The sequence below is a fragment of the Miniopterus natalensis genome, chromosome 20 (genome assembly GCF_054644295.1).
Source record: "Miniopterus natalensis isolate mMinNat1 chromosome 20, mMinNat1.hap1, whole genome shotgun sequence".
NCBI classification, from domain to species: domain Eukaryota; kingdom Metazoa; phylum Chordata; class Mammalia; order Chiroptera; family Miniopteridae; genus Miniopterus; species Miniopterus natalensis.
Genome location: NC_142100.1, coordinates 7,442,536 through 7,458,085, shown reverse-complemented (window position 1 = coordinate 7,458,085; position 15,550 = coordinate 7,442,536). Strand labels below are relative to the sequence as shown.

The 15,550-nt window shown below is 44.2% G+C and overlaps 1 protein-coding gene across 1 annotated transcript in view; it reads right to left on the bottom strand.

The window, feature by feature from the left end:
* The window catches only part of SNX19 (sorting nexin 19), a 37,609-nt gene extending 23,395 nt beyond the window's left edge, over positions 1 to 14,214 (bottom strand). The window contains exons 1-8 of the mRNA XM_016204480.2: positions 12,409 to 14,214; positions 10,114 to 10,252; positions 8,964 to 9,064; positions 8,727 to 8,846; positions 6,870 to 7,000; positions 5,586 to 5,682; positions 4,933 to 5,113; positions 2,341 to 2,470 (exon numbers count right to left, since the gene is read on the bottom strand). Of these exons, the coding sequence (XP_016059966.2) occupies positions 2,341 to 2,470; positions 4,933 to 5,113; positions 5,586 to 5,682; positions 6,870 to 7,000; positions 8,727 to 8,846; positions 8,964 to 9,064; positions 10,114 to 10,252; positions 12,409 to 14,112 (2,603 nt within the window). The 5' untranslated portion in view covers positions 14,113 to 14,214. The remainder of the gene's footprint in view (positions 1 to 2,340; positions 2,471 to 4,932; positions 5,114 to 5,585; positions 5,683 to 6,869; positions 7,001 to 8,726; positions 8,847 to 8,963; positions 9,065 to 10,113; positions 10,253 to 12,408) is intronic.
* Positions 14,215 to 15,550: the final 1,336 nt, after the last annotated feature.

Sequence of the window (15,550 nt, the reverse complement as noted above, 5' to 3'; positions counted from 1 at the left end):
ACTCTACTTTTTAGTATAAAGGTATTAAGAAGAGAAATGCTTATTCTTTTATCCAATAGTGAACATTTACTATGTCCCAGGCCCTGTGTAAGTAGCTGGAGAAATAATGCTAGTTCTGGCCCTTAAAGAACTGATAGTCCAGGGCAAGCTTTCTCAACCTCTGCACTACTGATATTTTGTGTAGAATAATTCCTTGTTTTTGGGGGTGGGGAAGGCACTGTCCTGTGTAGTGTAGGAAGTTTAGCTGCATCCCTGGACCCTACCCACTGGATGAAATAGCTTCCTGCCTCTCTTCCCAGCTGTGAAAACCAAAAATGTCTCCTCATGTTGCCAAATATCCCTGGGGAAAAAATGCTCCCCAGCTGAGAACCACTAGTTAAGGGAAAATAGATCACTTCTTTAATACACTGTGTTAAGCATTATTATCAAAACTGAGAGTAGAGAAAGGGCTCCTTAGTGCAGAGGGAAAGTGGGAGGTATGCCAATTAAAAAGTCACAGAACAAATTACACTTAATGCTCAGTTTCTGAAAACTCTTTAGCAGCAGGCCAAGCAGACAAGAACAAAGTCTGGGACATCTGGAATGGATAGAGAAAGACCACTCAGGTAGAGACAAGAGGATGAGCAACGGCCTAAAGAAGAGAGACCACAGAATGCTCAGCCAGCAGTAGATGGTTACATGGGGTAGAACTGGAAATGAGGCTGGAGCCAGATCATGCTAAGGAAGAAAAGAGGTGGAATAAAAATAAATAAATAAATAATAAATAAATAAATAAATAAATAAGTATTTTAAACACAGTGGAGCTTTTTTCAAACAAAACCTCACCTGGATCCCCAGTTTCCTAATCAAAATCAAACTACTTTGATTGGATCACGGTCCACTTAGTTTTCCCCTTAGCTGCTAAGGTGGCTTCTGAAGCACCTTTGTGGAATCCTAGAATTCTAGGAAACACTGGAGAAATCACTTTTGTATGCAAAGGAGTACCACTGAAGGATATTCAGTGCAGAATATACATCCATATTTACCTTTTAAAAAAGCACTCTAGAGGCAGAACTGAGTGTGAAGCAGGAACAAGGGGGAAGTGGCACAGAAACTATTCAGCATTTTATCTGTGGGTTTCACATAGAGCCAGACTCCAGGCTATAATAGGTAGGAAAAAGCACATTGGCTTTGCAGTTGTATACATCCAGCTTCAAATTCCAGGTGGGTCATTAACCATGACCTTTGGCAGGTTAGTTGACCATGCCAAGCTCTATTTTCTTATTCTGTAAAATTGGGTTATCTACTTCACTTGGTTGCTGAAAGAAACTATATGCAAATAGAAGTCAGATGCTGGCATATGAGACACACTCAGCAAATACATTCTTTCACTTAGTCTCTTTATGATTAAAGCTTATTAAGCCTCCCTGATTCTAGGTAACTTTGAGTGTGAAAGGAGAGATTTAACTGCTTATTGGTCAACAGGATTTTCTACATGTTATAGAATGGATACAGGATTCTGCTTTTAAAAGAAGTTTTTATTTTTGGAGTGCCTATTAGCATGACCCACATGCTAACAGAAGAGGTCAAGATTGGACTTCTTACTCTGTGATGTGCCAGGATGTCTCATGAGACAGAAATCAAAACAAGCGTGGCCAAATCTTGAGTACTAGGTGTGTCTGTCTGGTTCAGAGACAGTGTTCCTGGCCTTCTCCTATTTAACAAAGCTTGTATCAGTTTCATGGTTAGGAAGTCAGCAGCAAGAACCCTCATCTGTGTACAAATTTTTCGGGAGTTTCAAGTGGTATTAGGATTACAAAGCCTAAATGATAAATCCAAGTATCCTTCTATTCTTTATCATCCTATGTCAGTAACTGCTTCTTAATTGTGAATATTTACACTCCTTTCAGAGCAAGCAATCTTTGAGAGCACCGACCTATTTTCTCTCATCTTTATTTTTATTGTCATTGGCTATATATTGTCAACTAAAAGAAGTGTCCACTGAAAAAAGGTGAAAGGTATAGGGCTTTGGGGTTTAACTGGGTGGAGAATTGATCCCGGAGTGGAAAGAGTTCAGCACAAGTATTTTAAAATCACAGGCAGTGTCTGTAACTCAGTGGATTAGGTCAAAGTCTTACAGAAGCAGAGCCAATTCAAACTTTAGACAACCAGGTGACTGATCAAAGCTTCTGCCACTCTCTGGGCAGCCTTCATTTCTGTGCCTCTAGAACAGAGGCTCTATCTTCTACTTTGACCACAAGTGTCCTGGATGCTACCCTTTCCCTTTCTAGCGGAGATTCAGGATCACGGCCAACCCCTGTCCAATCTGAGAATCCGATATGAGGAACTCACCAGTCTTACCTCTGAATTAGGGTCCCAAAGACAAGATGAAGAACCTTCTGCATGCTTTCTGTACACAGCCATGTCCACTGTTCCATCAGCAACAAGAGGAGCAGGTCTAGGGCTGTGTCAGCTAACTCCGTCTCTGCTCCTGGAGAACAAATGGCATCAAAGGCAACTCAGGAGAGACCTGCATCTGAGGAAGCCCTTTCAGTGACTTTATCTTACTTTATATGTTTATAACCCACCAGTTCTTAAATCACGTCAAGACAGGCTTATTTCATATCCAAAAAGTTCCGTGATAGGTTCTGTTTCTTCACAATTCTTTTATGTTTCTTAGTCACTTAGTAAAAAATATTTTATCTTAAAGAGATTTTGTATATAATTATTTTGCCTAGTTCTATTTGTTTTGTATTTTCCCCAGGGAGTTGAATATATTTTGTTCCAACGAAGTGCTCACAACTGGTGACTTACTGGACCTGACAAGGCCTAGTCTGTTCCACACTTATATTCCACTTGCATCCACAAAGCATCATAGAAATCTGTGGGCAGATCTGGGAAAAGATTTGGGATTCATTCTCCTGTTAAAAAGTACTGTGAAAGCATCTCCATTACACAGAACTGTTGGGTTGGGATCCCAAAGGCTTCAGTTTGATTTTGAGGTTACCTGTGGTTCTAGGAAAAGCACTACACCTTTGGGAAAATGCCAGGACAATTACTGATTTCTTTCTTGTTTCAAAGATTGGCCACAAATGAGCTCACACCCATGCTAAACTGAAGTCTCCTGAACAGATGTGATGTATGGATGGAAGTATCTGTTCTCTAATCCTGTTCAGGGAGTCCCATGCCACCTGATTTGGCTCCTGGCAGACTTCCTCAGGATACATAATATTCTAGAATGAATCTTAGCTATCTGGTGCTATTTCCGTCATTAATATTATAATTAATCATCAACCGTAATTTTGTTAGTCTAGAACCAATGGGTATTCTCTTAGCTTGCCCAAGCTCTCTTCCCTTACGGGTTCTTTAGAAACATACATAACTTCAGATTTGGATTAATCTACTAGAAGTAAAATCTACCTTCTTTTTAATCCCATCCAGTATATATTTTCTCTCTTTTGCACTGTATTTTAAGGGGCATAGGAGCTGAAGTGTTTGGTTTCTAGTCATTTACTCAAAGATGGGATATTGAGTTCCTTGAGAAATCATCATTCTGAGCCTTAGTCACCCTCCTGAATTCAATTATTTTCTCAGGTTTAGTATTTACATAAAGCTGCCACCATGTGGTGACAAATAGTCATAACAGTAAAAAAGAGAAAGAACAAGACACCAGGTGCTCTTGAAGAAAATGGTTAACTTTCCTATCAATGAGCATTTAGTCTTTAGGGCTAGAAGAAGGGCTCAGGCATAAGCTACTACTTTAGACTTGATCTTAGCCAAAAGACCAAGAAATGACAAACTATTCCTTTAGAGATATGGCGCTCAAAATTTACAGGCTTGATTTGGGCTGGATTATATTGTTTTACCCATTCCTTCTTACTTATAAGTTCTTACAGTTTTCTGATGTTTTTGGTGTCAAAATAGTTCATTTATTTAACAAGTGAGATATGTGTGAAAAGATTGGGTTGTAAACTCCATGTGTCACATAGTTAAGTTGAAGGCCATTGAGCAGAGGTCAGGTGTCTGTTCATAGGCACCTGAGAAGCAATGATGAAATCAAACTTTTTATTCTCCTTCTGAACCTAAGATTTTGTGATCTTTATGTTTAGTGGGAGCCTTTATCTTGGTGGAACTGAAAACTTTTCTTCTTATAAGTTCTAGTTTAGGAAACATACTAACATCCAGGACTCCCAATTTTTCCTCTTCATTCCTCTGGGAAGCCAATCTGCCCTGCCTCAAATGCTTGTAAGGAAAGAGCAGTATCCTCGCCTCTTCTCCCTCCCTGCTCTTCCTTGGGTAACTAGGGATATTGTTTGCCATGGCAATAAATAAAAGGAATAGATCCAGGGAAAAAGATGAATTTCATTTTGCACAAGTTGTACTTCAGTCCGATGGTATGTCTCAGTGCAGATTTCCAGTAGGCAACTGGAAATACAGCATCTGATATTAGGCATCATGGCACATGTATTAGAGTTAAAGCCAACAGTACAAATGAGATCATCCAGGTGGAGTGTGCAGAGTAAAAATACAAAGCCAACAAAAAAACTCTTGGAAGGCTTAAGAAAGGAGCTAACAAACGGGACTGAGAAGGGGCCACCCAGGAAAGTGGTACCACAGGCACTAAAGGAACAGGTAAAGGGAGCAGTTCAAATGTAGGCCAAAGCATGCTAAAAAGAACTTCAACAAGGTAATGATACTATAAACACAGGTCTTATTTGCTAGATTGGAACTCCCTGTCTTTGTGCCCTGTTCCTCTGCTCAGCTTGGCTCTGGGGACTGTATCGTATTCTTTTTTGCACCCCAGCACTCAGCACAGTACCTCAAACCCTGGTGTTTAACACATGGCTTACTTAGCTGAATGGAAGAGAAATTAAAGTGATGAATCCCAACTATTGTGAGTCCCAAGTGAACTGTGCTCTGGATCTCTTCAGAAGCAGAGATCTTGTCACTCACCTGGATCGCTGTTGCTGAGGTCTTGGGCAGGCTCAGCTGCATCTGACAAGCAACCATCCACACATCCTTTGTGGGTATGTTCAGGATCTTTTTCTGGGACTTCTCCTGGCTGCATTTCTAATAATTTTGTTTGTTTTTCAAGAAAGGATTCCATCCCAGACATGGATAGGATCTCTGACTCCTGAAGAAAGAGCCAGAAGCACACCACATAAAGAATGCAGAAAGTAGAGGAACAACCAAAGCACTTTAGTTTTCCCCTGTTCCTTCCCTGCAGACATATCACGAGCGTACAACTCAAGTGACTCTGTGACCACCTTAGGAAAGTTGCAAGTAAACAAATGCCTCTGTATTCCCACTTGCCACAAACACTTTTGGGCTATCTGTTTCTTCTAGGAACTGGTTTTCTTTCTCATCCTGTCATACATTATCCCATATCCATGACCCTTGAGAAGCCAACCTACCAACCCAGAACTAGCAGGAATTCCAAATGACTTATAGAAAATACTTTTATACTAAAAAATTAGAGATCCAAATGTTGCTAAATCCTTTAGGCACCTAAGTCCTTTCTGACTTTGGAGAATGTCTCAAGTGCCTGTAACTGCAGGATCAACATCTCAGCTACTAATCTCAGGAGTTCTCTAGGAGCTTCTCACCACATTGCCTTCCTGGAGACAATAGAGAATCTTCTCTTGTGCTTCAGTCATATTCAGTGCTGGAGCAATCTTACTGGATGAAAACCTTAGTCTGGACCTAGTACAGAAACAAAGAGCAGAAACAGAATGTAATTCATGATACTGATTCTTCTATAAAGGGCTGACAAGTATTAATACCTCAAAACAAATAAACCTACACTTATTCTGGGAGCTTACAGTGCTCAGAGTTGCCAGAAAGCTGGCCCTGACATCTGCCAAATATATATTTTGGAAATTCTTAATATAAAGTGCAACTCTTGCACTAAGCTTTGTCTACAGTGCATCTATGACTGGGCTTTTGCTAATGTAAAACAGGGACCACTCTGTCACAGTCACGTTCCCAGAGGCTAGAAGGGTGGCTAGCACACACTACACCTCATTAAATACCTGCTGAAGATCAGACAAGCGGCATAGGTTTTTGCTGCTGTCAGTACCTTTTTTGCACTCCACTTATCTCATTCCCATTGTGTTCCAAATTAAACCAAGGGAGGGACTGCAAGTGCTAAACCTCAGTGTTTCAAGGAACAGGATTCTCTTAGACACAGGTCTGAGGTCACCCTTCAAAGTATGGGCCCAGTCAAAAAAGGCTAAGAATTGTGTTACTGCTGGCCCAAGAAACATGAAGAGACAAAGCTAGACAGCCAGCCAGCCAGCCAGATACATGCACTCTCCACCCACCACGTTCTCTCACTCTCCATAACGGCCCAGATACAGATATGAAGTTTTCCGCAAGGATAAATGTGGTGCCCTTCCCTTCCCTTCCACATGCTGGCTTTGAGCAGTGCCAGGAAACATCTGAGGCCCTGGTGCAGATGTCCATTCTAGCCCTTTCCTGTTTATTGCTGGTATATGCAACTTCTGAGCCAAGATTTCCAAAAATGATGGCAAACAGAAGTCAGTTATAAGCCTTAGCTCTTAATAGGAAAGAACATCTCAATTTTCCAAGAAAACAGAAACAGAGAATACCATATTCTAGAGTTTCCCTTCTAGTCATAAATCCCAGATGAGTTTGGGCCCTGGGTTCCCATAGCAAGACAAACATCCCACAGGGCTGCCTATGCAGGATCTCAGGCTCCTTTCAGTTGAGTACCGAGGAGTCTGAGGTCTGGTTTTGCATAAAAACTAGTATGTATGACTCATCTCCTCTCTTCTACAGCTTGAGAGCTGGGGATGGGCTTTGGTTGAGAATTGAGGATCAACCTGAGAATTGGGGAAGGGTCCCTGGGCGACTGAAGGGCCTCTCACTTGCTAGCCTTCTTGTTTTCTGACTGGGGCCTGCTTTCTGTCTCGGCCTCACTCAGCTCCTCTGTGGGGCTCTGGGGTTCAGAGCGAGGAAATGCTGTCTTCAAGGTGTCCACGATAGCATTCACCACCATCTGCAGGGGTGAGAGGTGCAAGGTCAGACAGAAACCACTGAATGAGCAGTTTTCTCATGGCACTTTATGCAATCAAGATGGGGAGTTAGCTAGGCTATCTAGTGGTGCCCCTTATCAGCATAGTCAGATATCTGCTAATAACTTAGTGGCAACTACTCTCCCTTTTCTCTATGGCCATAAAAAGCTTCCTTCTCATAGTTAAGACAAACAATATCATGGGGAAAGAAGCTGAAACAAACAATGGGATAAATAAAAACCTGGGAGTTCTGAAGGCTGGTGAAATACTTCTCATTTTCAATTTCTTTCTTTGTATATAAAAGAATGATTTTCAGTTTCCACATTGATATTTTCACCAAGATGTGAATAAGCAGAAATAATAAAGGTGGGGATATATGAAGAACAGAAAGAGTGAAGATTATCAAAATAAGAAATATGTCTAGAGGCATATAAAATATAAACATGTTCAGAGTAATTCACACAAAGTAAAGAGCTGGCTTAGTAAAACAATCCTCAATGAAAAGAATTATCTGTTTTTCAGAATGAGAAAATGACATATAGATATTTGCTAAAAAAATGTACAAATGAAACCCTAACATACTGAAGAAACATTTCTTTTTCCTTTGGTGCCTCTCACTAATACTGCTGGCTCAGAGCAGCACCATGACTGCTTTAACTCACCCTTGTGTTAACTCTCCACAAGGAGTTAGCACAGCCAGGACATTCCAAGGCTAGAATGGTCAGGTAAGAGTACGGTAAAGCCCAGGGCACAGCAAACCAGGGAAAGAACACAGAGGGTAGCATGAATGTGCTTAATGTAGCTTAGAAAATATAACTTGCTCTCTAGGCTCACAAAATGGTAGTATGTGGGGAAGGTCCTTATCTCTTTTGTTCACTGCTGTATCATGAACAAACTATATGCTACAGTTTTGAACAGGCAAGCAGTAAGTGGGTGCTGAAAGAATCAACAAACACATGTGCAGCCCTCTCTAGTCTGCACTTCTTTCCTCACAGCAGTGAACGTCTCCTAACTCCTGCCACACGAAGTTCCAATTTATCACGTTACCCCCTAAAGTCTAGATGAGAAGAAAGAGGCCCCTCTTATGCCAATGACTCAGTGTTTTCTGACTTTTTTTAAAAAACATAAGACATCTTTTGATAAACATAAAACTCAGTCTTCTGCCTTGGGGACTATAAAATCAGTTAGTAATCACTGCTTGCAGACTCCAATGTGTTACACAAATGTCCTTCTCCTACCAGCTCCAAAGGTCCTGAGATACCCTCTTGAAGGAGGTACAAATCTCCCCACATTCTGTTCCTTACAGAGAATTACTACACCAATCTAAATCCAGCTTAGTGTCCTACCTTAAGAGTTTCTTTCCTGAGTGACCAGCATTGGGAATGACTTTCATCTCCAGAAGACTTTCCTGCCCCACCTATCTATGGAGGTATAGTTCTATTCATACATGCCCCCACTAGAATAACTATGTCCCTAGGAGATATGTGTACATTATAGTGTCTAAGATATTGTACCCTCCAAATTGCTCACTGTAATTTTCAGTAAGTTGATGATCCAACCAATATCTGGGAAAAGGTCTTGAAAATTCTAGTCCATGTTCTACTGACTCCTCTGTGCTGCCTCTTGCCACCCTCCACCTCCCTTATTTTTAAAGCACTGCCTCTACTCTGATGAGAAATTTAAGGCTGAGCACAGTGGCCCTGCTGGTACCTTGTCTATTCTGGAGACCACGAACGGTTTCTTGACAAAGGCAATACGCGCATCTGTGTTCAGGGCAAGGAATTCCTGCACCTCCTCACTATTAGCGATTTCAGGAATGGCACAGAGTTGCTGCAAAAGACACAAGGAGGATTTCAAAGAGCAACTCCAGTTTCCTGGATCTCTCCACCATGACTTGGGTTTCTGGTGGGTAAAATGAGCACAGAGCAAAAACAGAAGGATGCTGACCTTTAGGAATGATTCCAGGAGGCTCTTACGGGCTTCTACTCTGTCACTATCCATGTTTCCAAATGGGAGATCTGGAAAGAGCTTTTTAGGACCCTTCACATCTTTAAAAAAAAAAAAAAAGTGCATTCACTTAATAGTACTTAACTAAAAAAAGACAAAACAACAACAAATAACAAAAAAACCCCACCCAGGACAGTTAAATATATTTCCCTGGGATTTTTTATTTCAGGAGTTCCAAATATGCTCCAGGGATATAATACATACAACCTACTCCCATTATTAATGTTAATATTAAGGTACAGGAGGCCATACACTACAATGGTTACAAATGAGGGCCCTAAAATCCAATTGCCCAAGTATAATTTAGGCTCCAATTCCTCCTATAATAATGACCTTAGGCAAGTTGCTTAATCTTTCTTTGACTTTGTTTCTTTTTGTAAAGCGGAGATAATGATAGTATTTATCTCATAAGCTGTTACGAGAACTCAATGAGCTAAATATGTGTAAAGTGTTTAGAACAGAACGTGGTGTATATTTTCAAGTTTGGCTCAGTAGTAGCTATTGTTATTAAGAAAGAAAATACATAACTGAAATCCACAATTTATGCCTAAGCATGTTAAAATGTTTATTTGGGTGATCATTAGCTTTTTAAAATAAACATACTTTTTATTTAAAAAATAAATTTGCTGCTTAATAGCTTACTTTTAGAGTTAAATTTTATTACATTTTCTTATTGTCCCTGTGCCTCTAGAAGAGCCTGGTTGTTAAAGCAAAGTTGGCAAGGATTTCTGGATAATATTTTAATATTTAAGACCAATTGCTCTATGAATTTGGAAAAGTTAACTTAATTCCTCATGCTACCTCAAAGACATAAGTGAAAATGTGAAAGTTTCTTTCTTAAGCTTAAACTAAATGAGAACCCAGAACATTCAGCGGCAAAGGAGTACATCAGAAACAATGTGACCATTGCTGTCCAGAACTAAAAGTCAAGTCACCTGCATGCAAACGGGGCGAGGGGAGGTAAAGGACCCTTGATGATGCATTCTCTCCCTCATCCCTCCCCACAAACCAACAGGCCCCTAGCCTCTCAGATCAAGGTGGCTACATGTGAAAAGCAAGTAGGCAGTCCAGGGCTGGGGAAACTCCTGACTTTTGATGAACTTTCGTAGATCTGATTTCTCCTCCAGACGCGTCTGTAGATTCAGGAACTCGCGGTAGCGGCGATTAACAGTGTGGTACGCCAACTGCTGCAGGTTGCTGCTATTCTCGCTGTCAAGGGCTGTCTCATACTGTTGAATGAATAAATGTATTTACTGCATCAGCTCAATAGTCACACAGTAAGAGAGTAGGGGTAAGAAAGGGATCTGTTCTTCTCTTCCCACACCTACCAGATCTAATTGCTGCTCTAAGTTGTAATGAACTCAAATTCCAAGGGTGGTTGAATTAAGGAATGAGATGCATTTCCCAACATAACATGGCACAGAAAGTAAAAAATGAGTTTTATTGCTCTCTACTCCTTCCATCTCAAAGCTTTCTCCTGCAAACAATTTCACTTCTAAAAATGGGTACAAAATTATTTTTCAAATCCGAAAGAGCATAAAACAGAAGGTACAACACTGATAAAAATCATACTACCTCTTTCACCCCTCAATTATGGGGTTGGACATTATAAGGAGATAGCCATTTTGCCAATAAATTCAACCCATGATTATGTATATTAGTTGGGGGAAAAAACAATTCTTAACAGCTGATGAACAAAAATAATTTGTCTGGATGCATTAAAGGGATATGTGGTTTTGTTTTGCTCAGGGCAGATGAATTATTATTCTTGGACCTAAACTTATTTTTTTCCTAAGTACATATCATCTGTATGATTAGGAGTCATATGAAGATTGACGTTGTACGGGGTTCAAGTTTGCTCTCTTCATATGCTCGGAGGGTCAGTGTGTGGGAAAAGAGAACTTGTACTACATGATCCCCCAGAGCCAACACCCTGAATAGCATGAAAGGTGCAACTTAGTACAGGGGAAGACTTTCTGACTGAGTAGTTAAAATACAATGAAATGCTGTGGAAGGACTAAGTATGTGCTTGCTCACAAGAGAAGTAGGTTACTGTTTTTTGGTTGAGGTTTTATACAATGGGCAAGTGATGGAAGAAACGATATCCTTGTTGGTGGGATTTGAGGCTGGTGTTTTAAAAATTCCTAGAGCCCGGCCGGGTGTGGCTCAGTGGCTGAGCATCGCCCTAGGATCCAGGCGATCAGGGTTCGATTCCCGGTCAGGGCACATGCCCGGGTTGCAGGCTAGCTGATCAGTGACTCTATCATCATTGATGTTTCTATCTCTCTCCCTCTCCTTTCCTCTCTCTGAGATCAATAAAGATATATTTTTTAAAAAATAAATAAGTAAAAATTCCTAGAGCCAGAGAGAGAGAGATATTATTCATTATGAGCTGACATGAACAAAGCAGTCCATCAGACCATCAAAAGGCCTAGGTAAGAAACAGTTGGAATTCTGGGTGGGGCTCTCAAACTTGGAGAACGTTGGATTATAATGCTTTCTTTGGAATATTTTACTCCTTGAGGGACACTATCAATACTTACATTCCCAAACCTGGCTGTACCTCAAAATCACTTGGGCTGCTTTTTAAATGTATATATTCTGATAGGCTCTGATATATTCTGAATGAAAATTTCCAAAACTGAGATTTAGGATTTAAAAAAAATAATACAACTCTCCAGGAGACTTGGAGGCAGCCTATCCTAAAGCCTGTTTCAGGGACCTGCTGCTCTAATTGAACCAGCCATCTGATACATAAACCCCTTTCATGTAATTTCTGCAAAGTAGTTCCCACTTCTGTACTTAAATATCTCCAGGAATGAGGAATTTACTGTCTTCTGAGATATATATAGGTAAATAACCGTCCTTCTAGAACAAAAAGATACTACTATTTAAAAAAATAAATAAATTGCCCTGGCCAGTGTGGCTCCATTGATTGGAGTGTCGTCACGTACACCAAAAGGTAGTGGGTTAAACTCCTGGTCAGGGCACATACCCAGGTTGCAGGTTTGATTCCCATTTGGGGTGTGTGAGGGAGGCAACCGATTAATATCTCTCTCTCTCCCAAATCAATTTTTTAAAAAAGTTTATAATTATTTAAAAAAAAATTTAAAAATTAGCAGGGGAAAAGTATGTAGAGAGAATTTCTAGACAAGGCTCTATACATTGGGAACCACTGAAAAATATGACCCTCAGCATCCTAGCAACCCTGAGATTCTAGGATTGTTTGTGTGGGTATTGGATAGAAGCCTACTCTGCTTTACAAACGAATTTCAGACTCACAGAAAACAAAGCAGCCTCTCTCCCTTAGAACCCTAGTTTCACTGATTGCTTTTCAAACCCATTCCAAGTCTAGAGCGGGTGACCACAGTTCCAATCCTGTTACCTTCACCGTGTAGAGTGTGTATGGGTGGAATCCGGTGCCACTGTGCTCTCGAGCAGTAATGGTGCCAGTGATACGCAGGTTCTGGATGACAACTGGGCCATCTGGACTGCTCAGGGGCTCAAAGCTGAAGGTAGCTGAGCTGAGAGGACCAGGTGGAGAGGAGGAAAGTAGATCCTGCGGCAGACTAGGATCAAGGGAGCTCACACCATTGGTAAGATCTTTCTCTAAGCATGAGGGTCGTGGTGGGCAGGTCCTTTCTGGACTCGCCAGCAAAGTTGTAGGAGAGGTGACATCTTGCTCTACCTCCTTGTCTGCTGTGTCAATCTGGATCTCTGGGCAGGAATTCAGCATGGAGTCCAGCAGGCCTGTCTCTGTTTCTGTTCCTGGACATTCCTCAGCCTCTGCTCCTTCAATTCCTTCAGATCCCTCCTCATCCTTAGGCTGCAGAGACTGGGAACCCCCTAGGGCACACAGGGCATCCTGGATTCTGTCAGACAGGTAGTTGCCTGGGGTCATGAGCATGATGGTTTCTTTGCCTAGTTCAGACAATGGAGACTCCAGCTCTGAGTCTTCACATAAGAACAGAGGGCCTCGGATGTCTGGCTGTAGGAAATGAGATGAATTGTTTCCTACTTTTCTTTCTTCTGGCACTCCACCAAAATCTCCCTCTACAGCTTCATGGCCTTCCTCAATTTCTGGGGAGGAGCGTAACAGTCCCTCCGGTTCCTCATAGTTTAGGAGCACTGGGGCTGCGGCTGGAGAAGGGGCTCTCACTTCTGGCAGACTCTGTACCTCAACAATCAGTGGCAGAGATGTGGGCACTGAGGGCTGTTCCAGGGCTCTGGCTGGGCAGAGCGATTTAACCATTCCTGCTGGAGTATCTCTGGCCTTGGAAAAAATGCTCACAAGTACAAGGTGGATCCAGTCGGGATCTGACAGCTTGCTGATCAGTGGTAAGATCACATTACAAGTAATGAGTTCGACCACAACATGGCGTCCTGTCCGAGTCTCCAAGTGGGGCTTTGGCACTAGTCCTTGAAGCAACACATGCACGATGCTGCGTGCGTAGGCAACCTGAGCACTGGCGCTCTGGACAGCGGGATGTGGGGCGGTCGCCCTACAGTAAGCCTCCCAGAGTTGGGCAGGCTCGACTTCACCACTGCGCTTCCCTGCCGCAGCCTCCTTTGCCTGAATATAGCTCTGCAGGTGACAACCGCAGAGAGTCAGGACCCTGTGGGCAAGAGCATGAGTGTCCACCATGCCCATCCTCCTCCGCAACTCCTGGGCCAACCCTCTCATGGCCGCCTCCATCTCCTCCTCGAAGGCCGGCTCGTGGCTCACTGAGCGATACCAGGATGACACGAAGTCCCGGACGATCATCTGGATGGTGCGGTTGATCTCCTGTTCCAGCTGCCCCTCGGCCTCGGGGCTGGGCGAGCAGGCGGCCATCTGCACGAAGCGCTCCAGGTGCAGGCGACCCGACGCCCCCACGACGGCGTTGGAGCCCAGCCAGCCTCCCAGCAGCAGGAGCAGCGCGGACAGAAGGCAGAGGAGCCACACGTTGACCAGCAAGTGGACGACCAGGAGCCAGCCGAGCAGGGCGCCCGCGGCCACCAGCTTCCGGCTGCTCAGCAGGCCACCGTGGCCACCGCCCGACGCGCCGGCGGGGGTCTCGGGCACGGCGGCCTCCGTTTCCGCCTCCATGTTGAAAGGACAGGGGGCGCCCGACGGCCGCGCTCTCTCGGTTTCACTTCGCGGTTAGCGGAGGGGGCATAACTGTCCCGGACACTGCGGAGCCCGGTGCCACTCGGCCCGGCCGCGGCTCTGGGCCCTCGGCGTCCTACGGGCGCCGCGGGGCGACGGCGGCCCCGCTTCCCGCCCTCGCTCCGGCCCCGCCCGGCAGACTCGCCGCTGTCCCGGGAAGCTCCGCGGCCCTCATAGCGCCGGGTCCCGGCGCCTCTTCGCCGCCTCGGGAGGGCGCGCAGGGCCGCGGGGCTCCCTCCCCGACACTTACAGACGCCGCGGGCCGGGTCACAAGGCGCGGGCCGGGCTCAAGGCCGTCTCCTAGGCCGGCTCCGCAGACGCCTGGGCCGGGCGACCGCGCTCCGCAGCCCGGATCCTGTCGGGGAGGCCGGCCGGCCGCCGCCGCCGGCGACAGCTTCCGGGTCGCCGTGGGCGGGAGCGAGGCATGCTGGGAGAGCCGCCGCGAGCCCCGAGGCGCGGCGCTGCTCGGCGCCCCCTGGCGTTGAGGAGCCGCCACGACAGCACAGTCGCGACCGGGCCTGGGAACCTGCAGGAGCGCGGAGCGCGCCGAACCCCCAACGCGGGAAGGCACCCTCCAAGCCAGACCTCCAGCTCTCGTCGTTAAATGACGTCAGCGGACGCCTTCTACTGCTTAGGGGAGACTTTCAGGCCAGTTTGTTTTAATCCCATGCATGCATTTTTTTCACTGAACTGACACATTTTAAAACTCACCTGCTTCCTCCAACTTCGCCCCCCCCCCCCCCGCCATCCGAACTTGTTCTCAGGCTTTGCAGAATGCAAGGCATAAAAACTAATACGGAGATAGAATGATTTCTTAAATTTCACATACTGTATTGCAGAATCACACTTGTGAGTTGGAATTATTTGCTGGTGGCATTACCCAAGCAACCAAATAGTTCAAGCGTCTGCTATATTCAATCACTGTGTTGGGTCGTGTGGAGGGACAGAAGCAGTCCTTGTGCTCAGGGACCTTGCAGCTAATTGGGGAGAGGGGTTCTTGGGTCATGAGTGGATATCTAGTAATGCAAGTCAGTACGGGGTACAGTAAAATGCAAGATTTTATAGGTATCAGGGGAAGGAAAGATCATGGTAGGTTGCAGTGGTTAAGGGGGCCTCATGGAGAAGGCAGCTGTCCTGCTGAATCTTGAGGGTTTGGGTTCCTTTCTGTTGCTCTCCGTTTCTCCTTCCCCAGTCCTCCCCAGATAGTGTAGGAAAGGAAGGCAGAAGTAGAGATGTGTTTTCAGAGAGTGCTCTATGTTTGATTGTTTTGTTTAGTAAAGTTTCCTTCAGTGTCTACACAGGCAAAATTACTTATAGAAATATTCAATATCTGACAGCAGCCCTGTCACCCGTGACAATGTTTGTGCCAGTTTCAGTT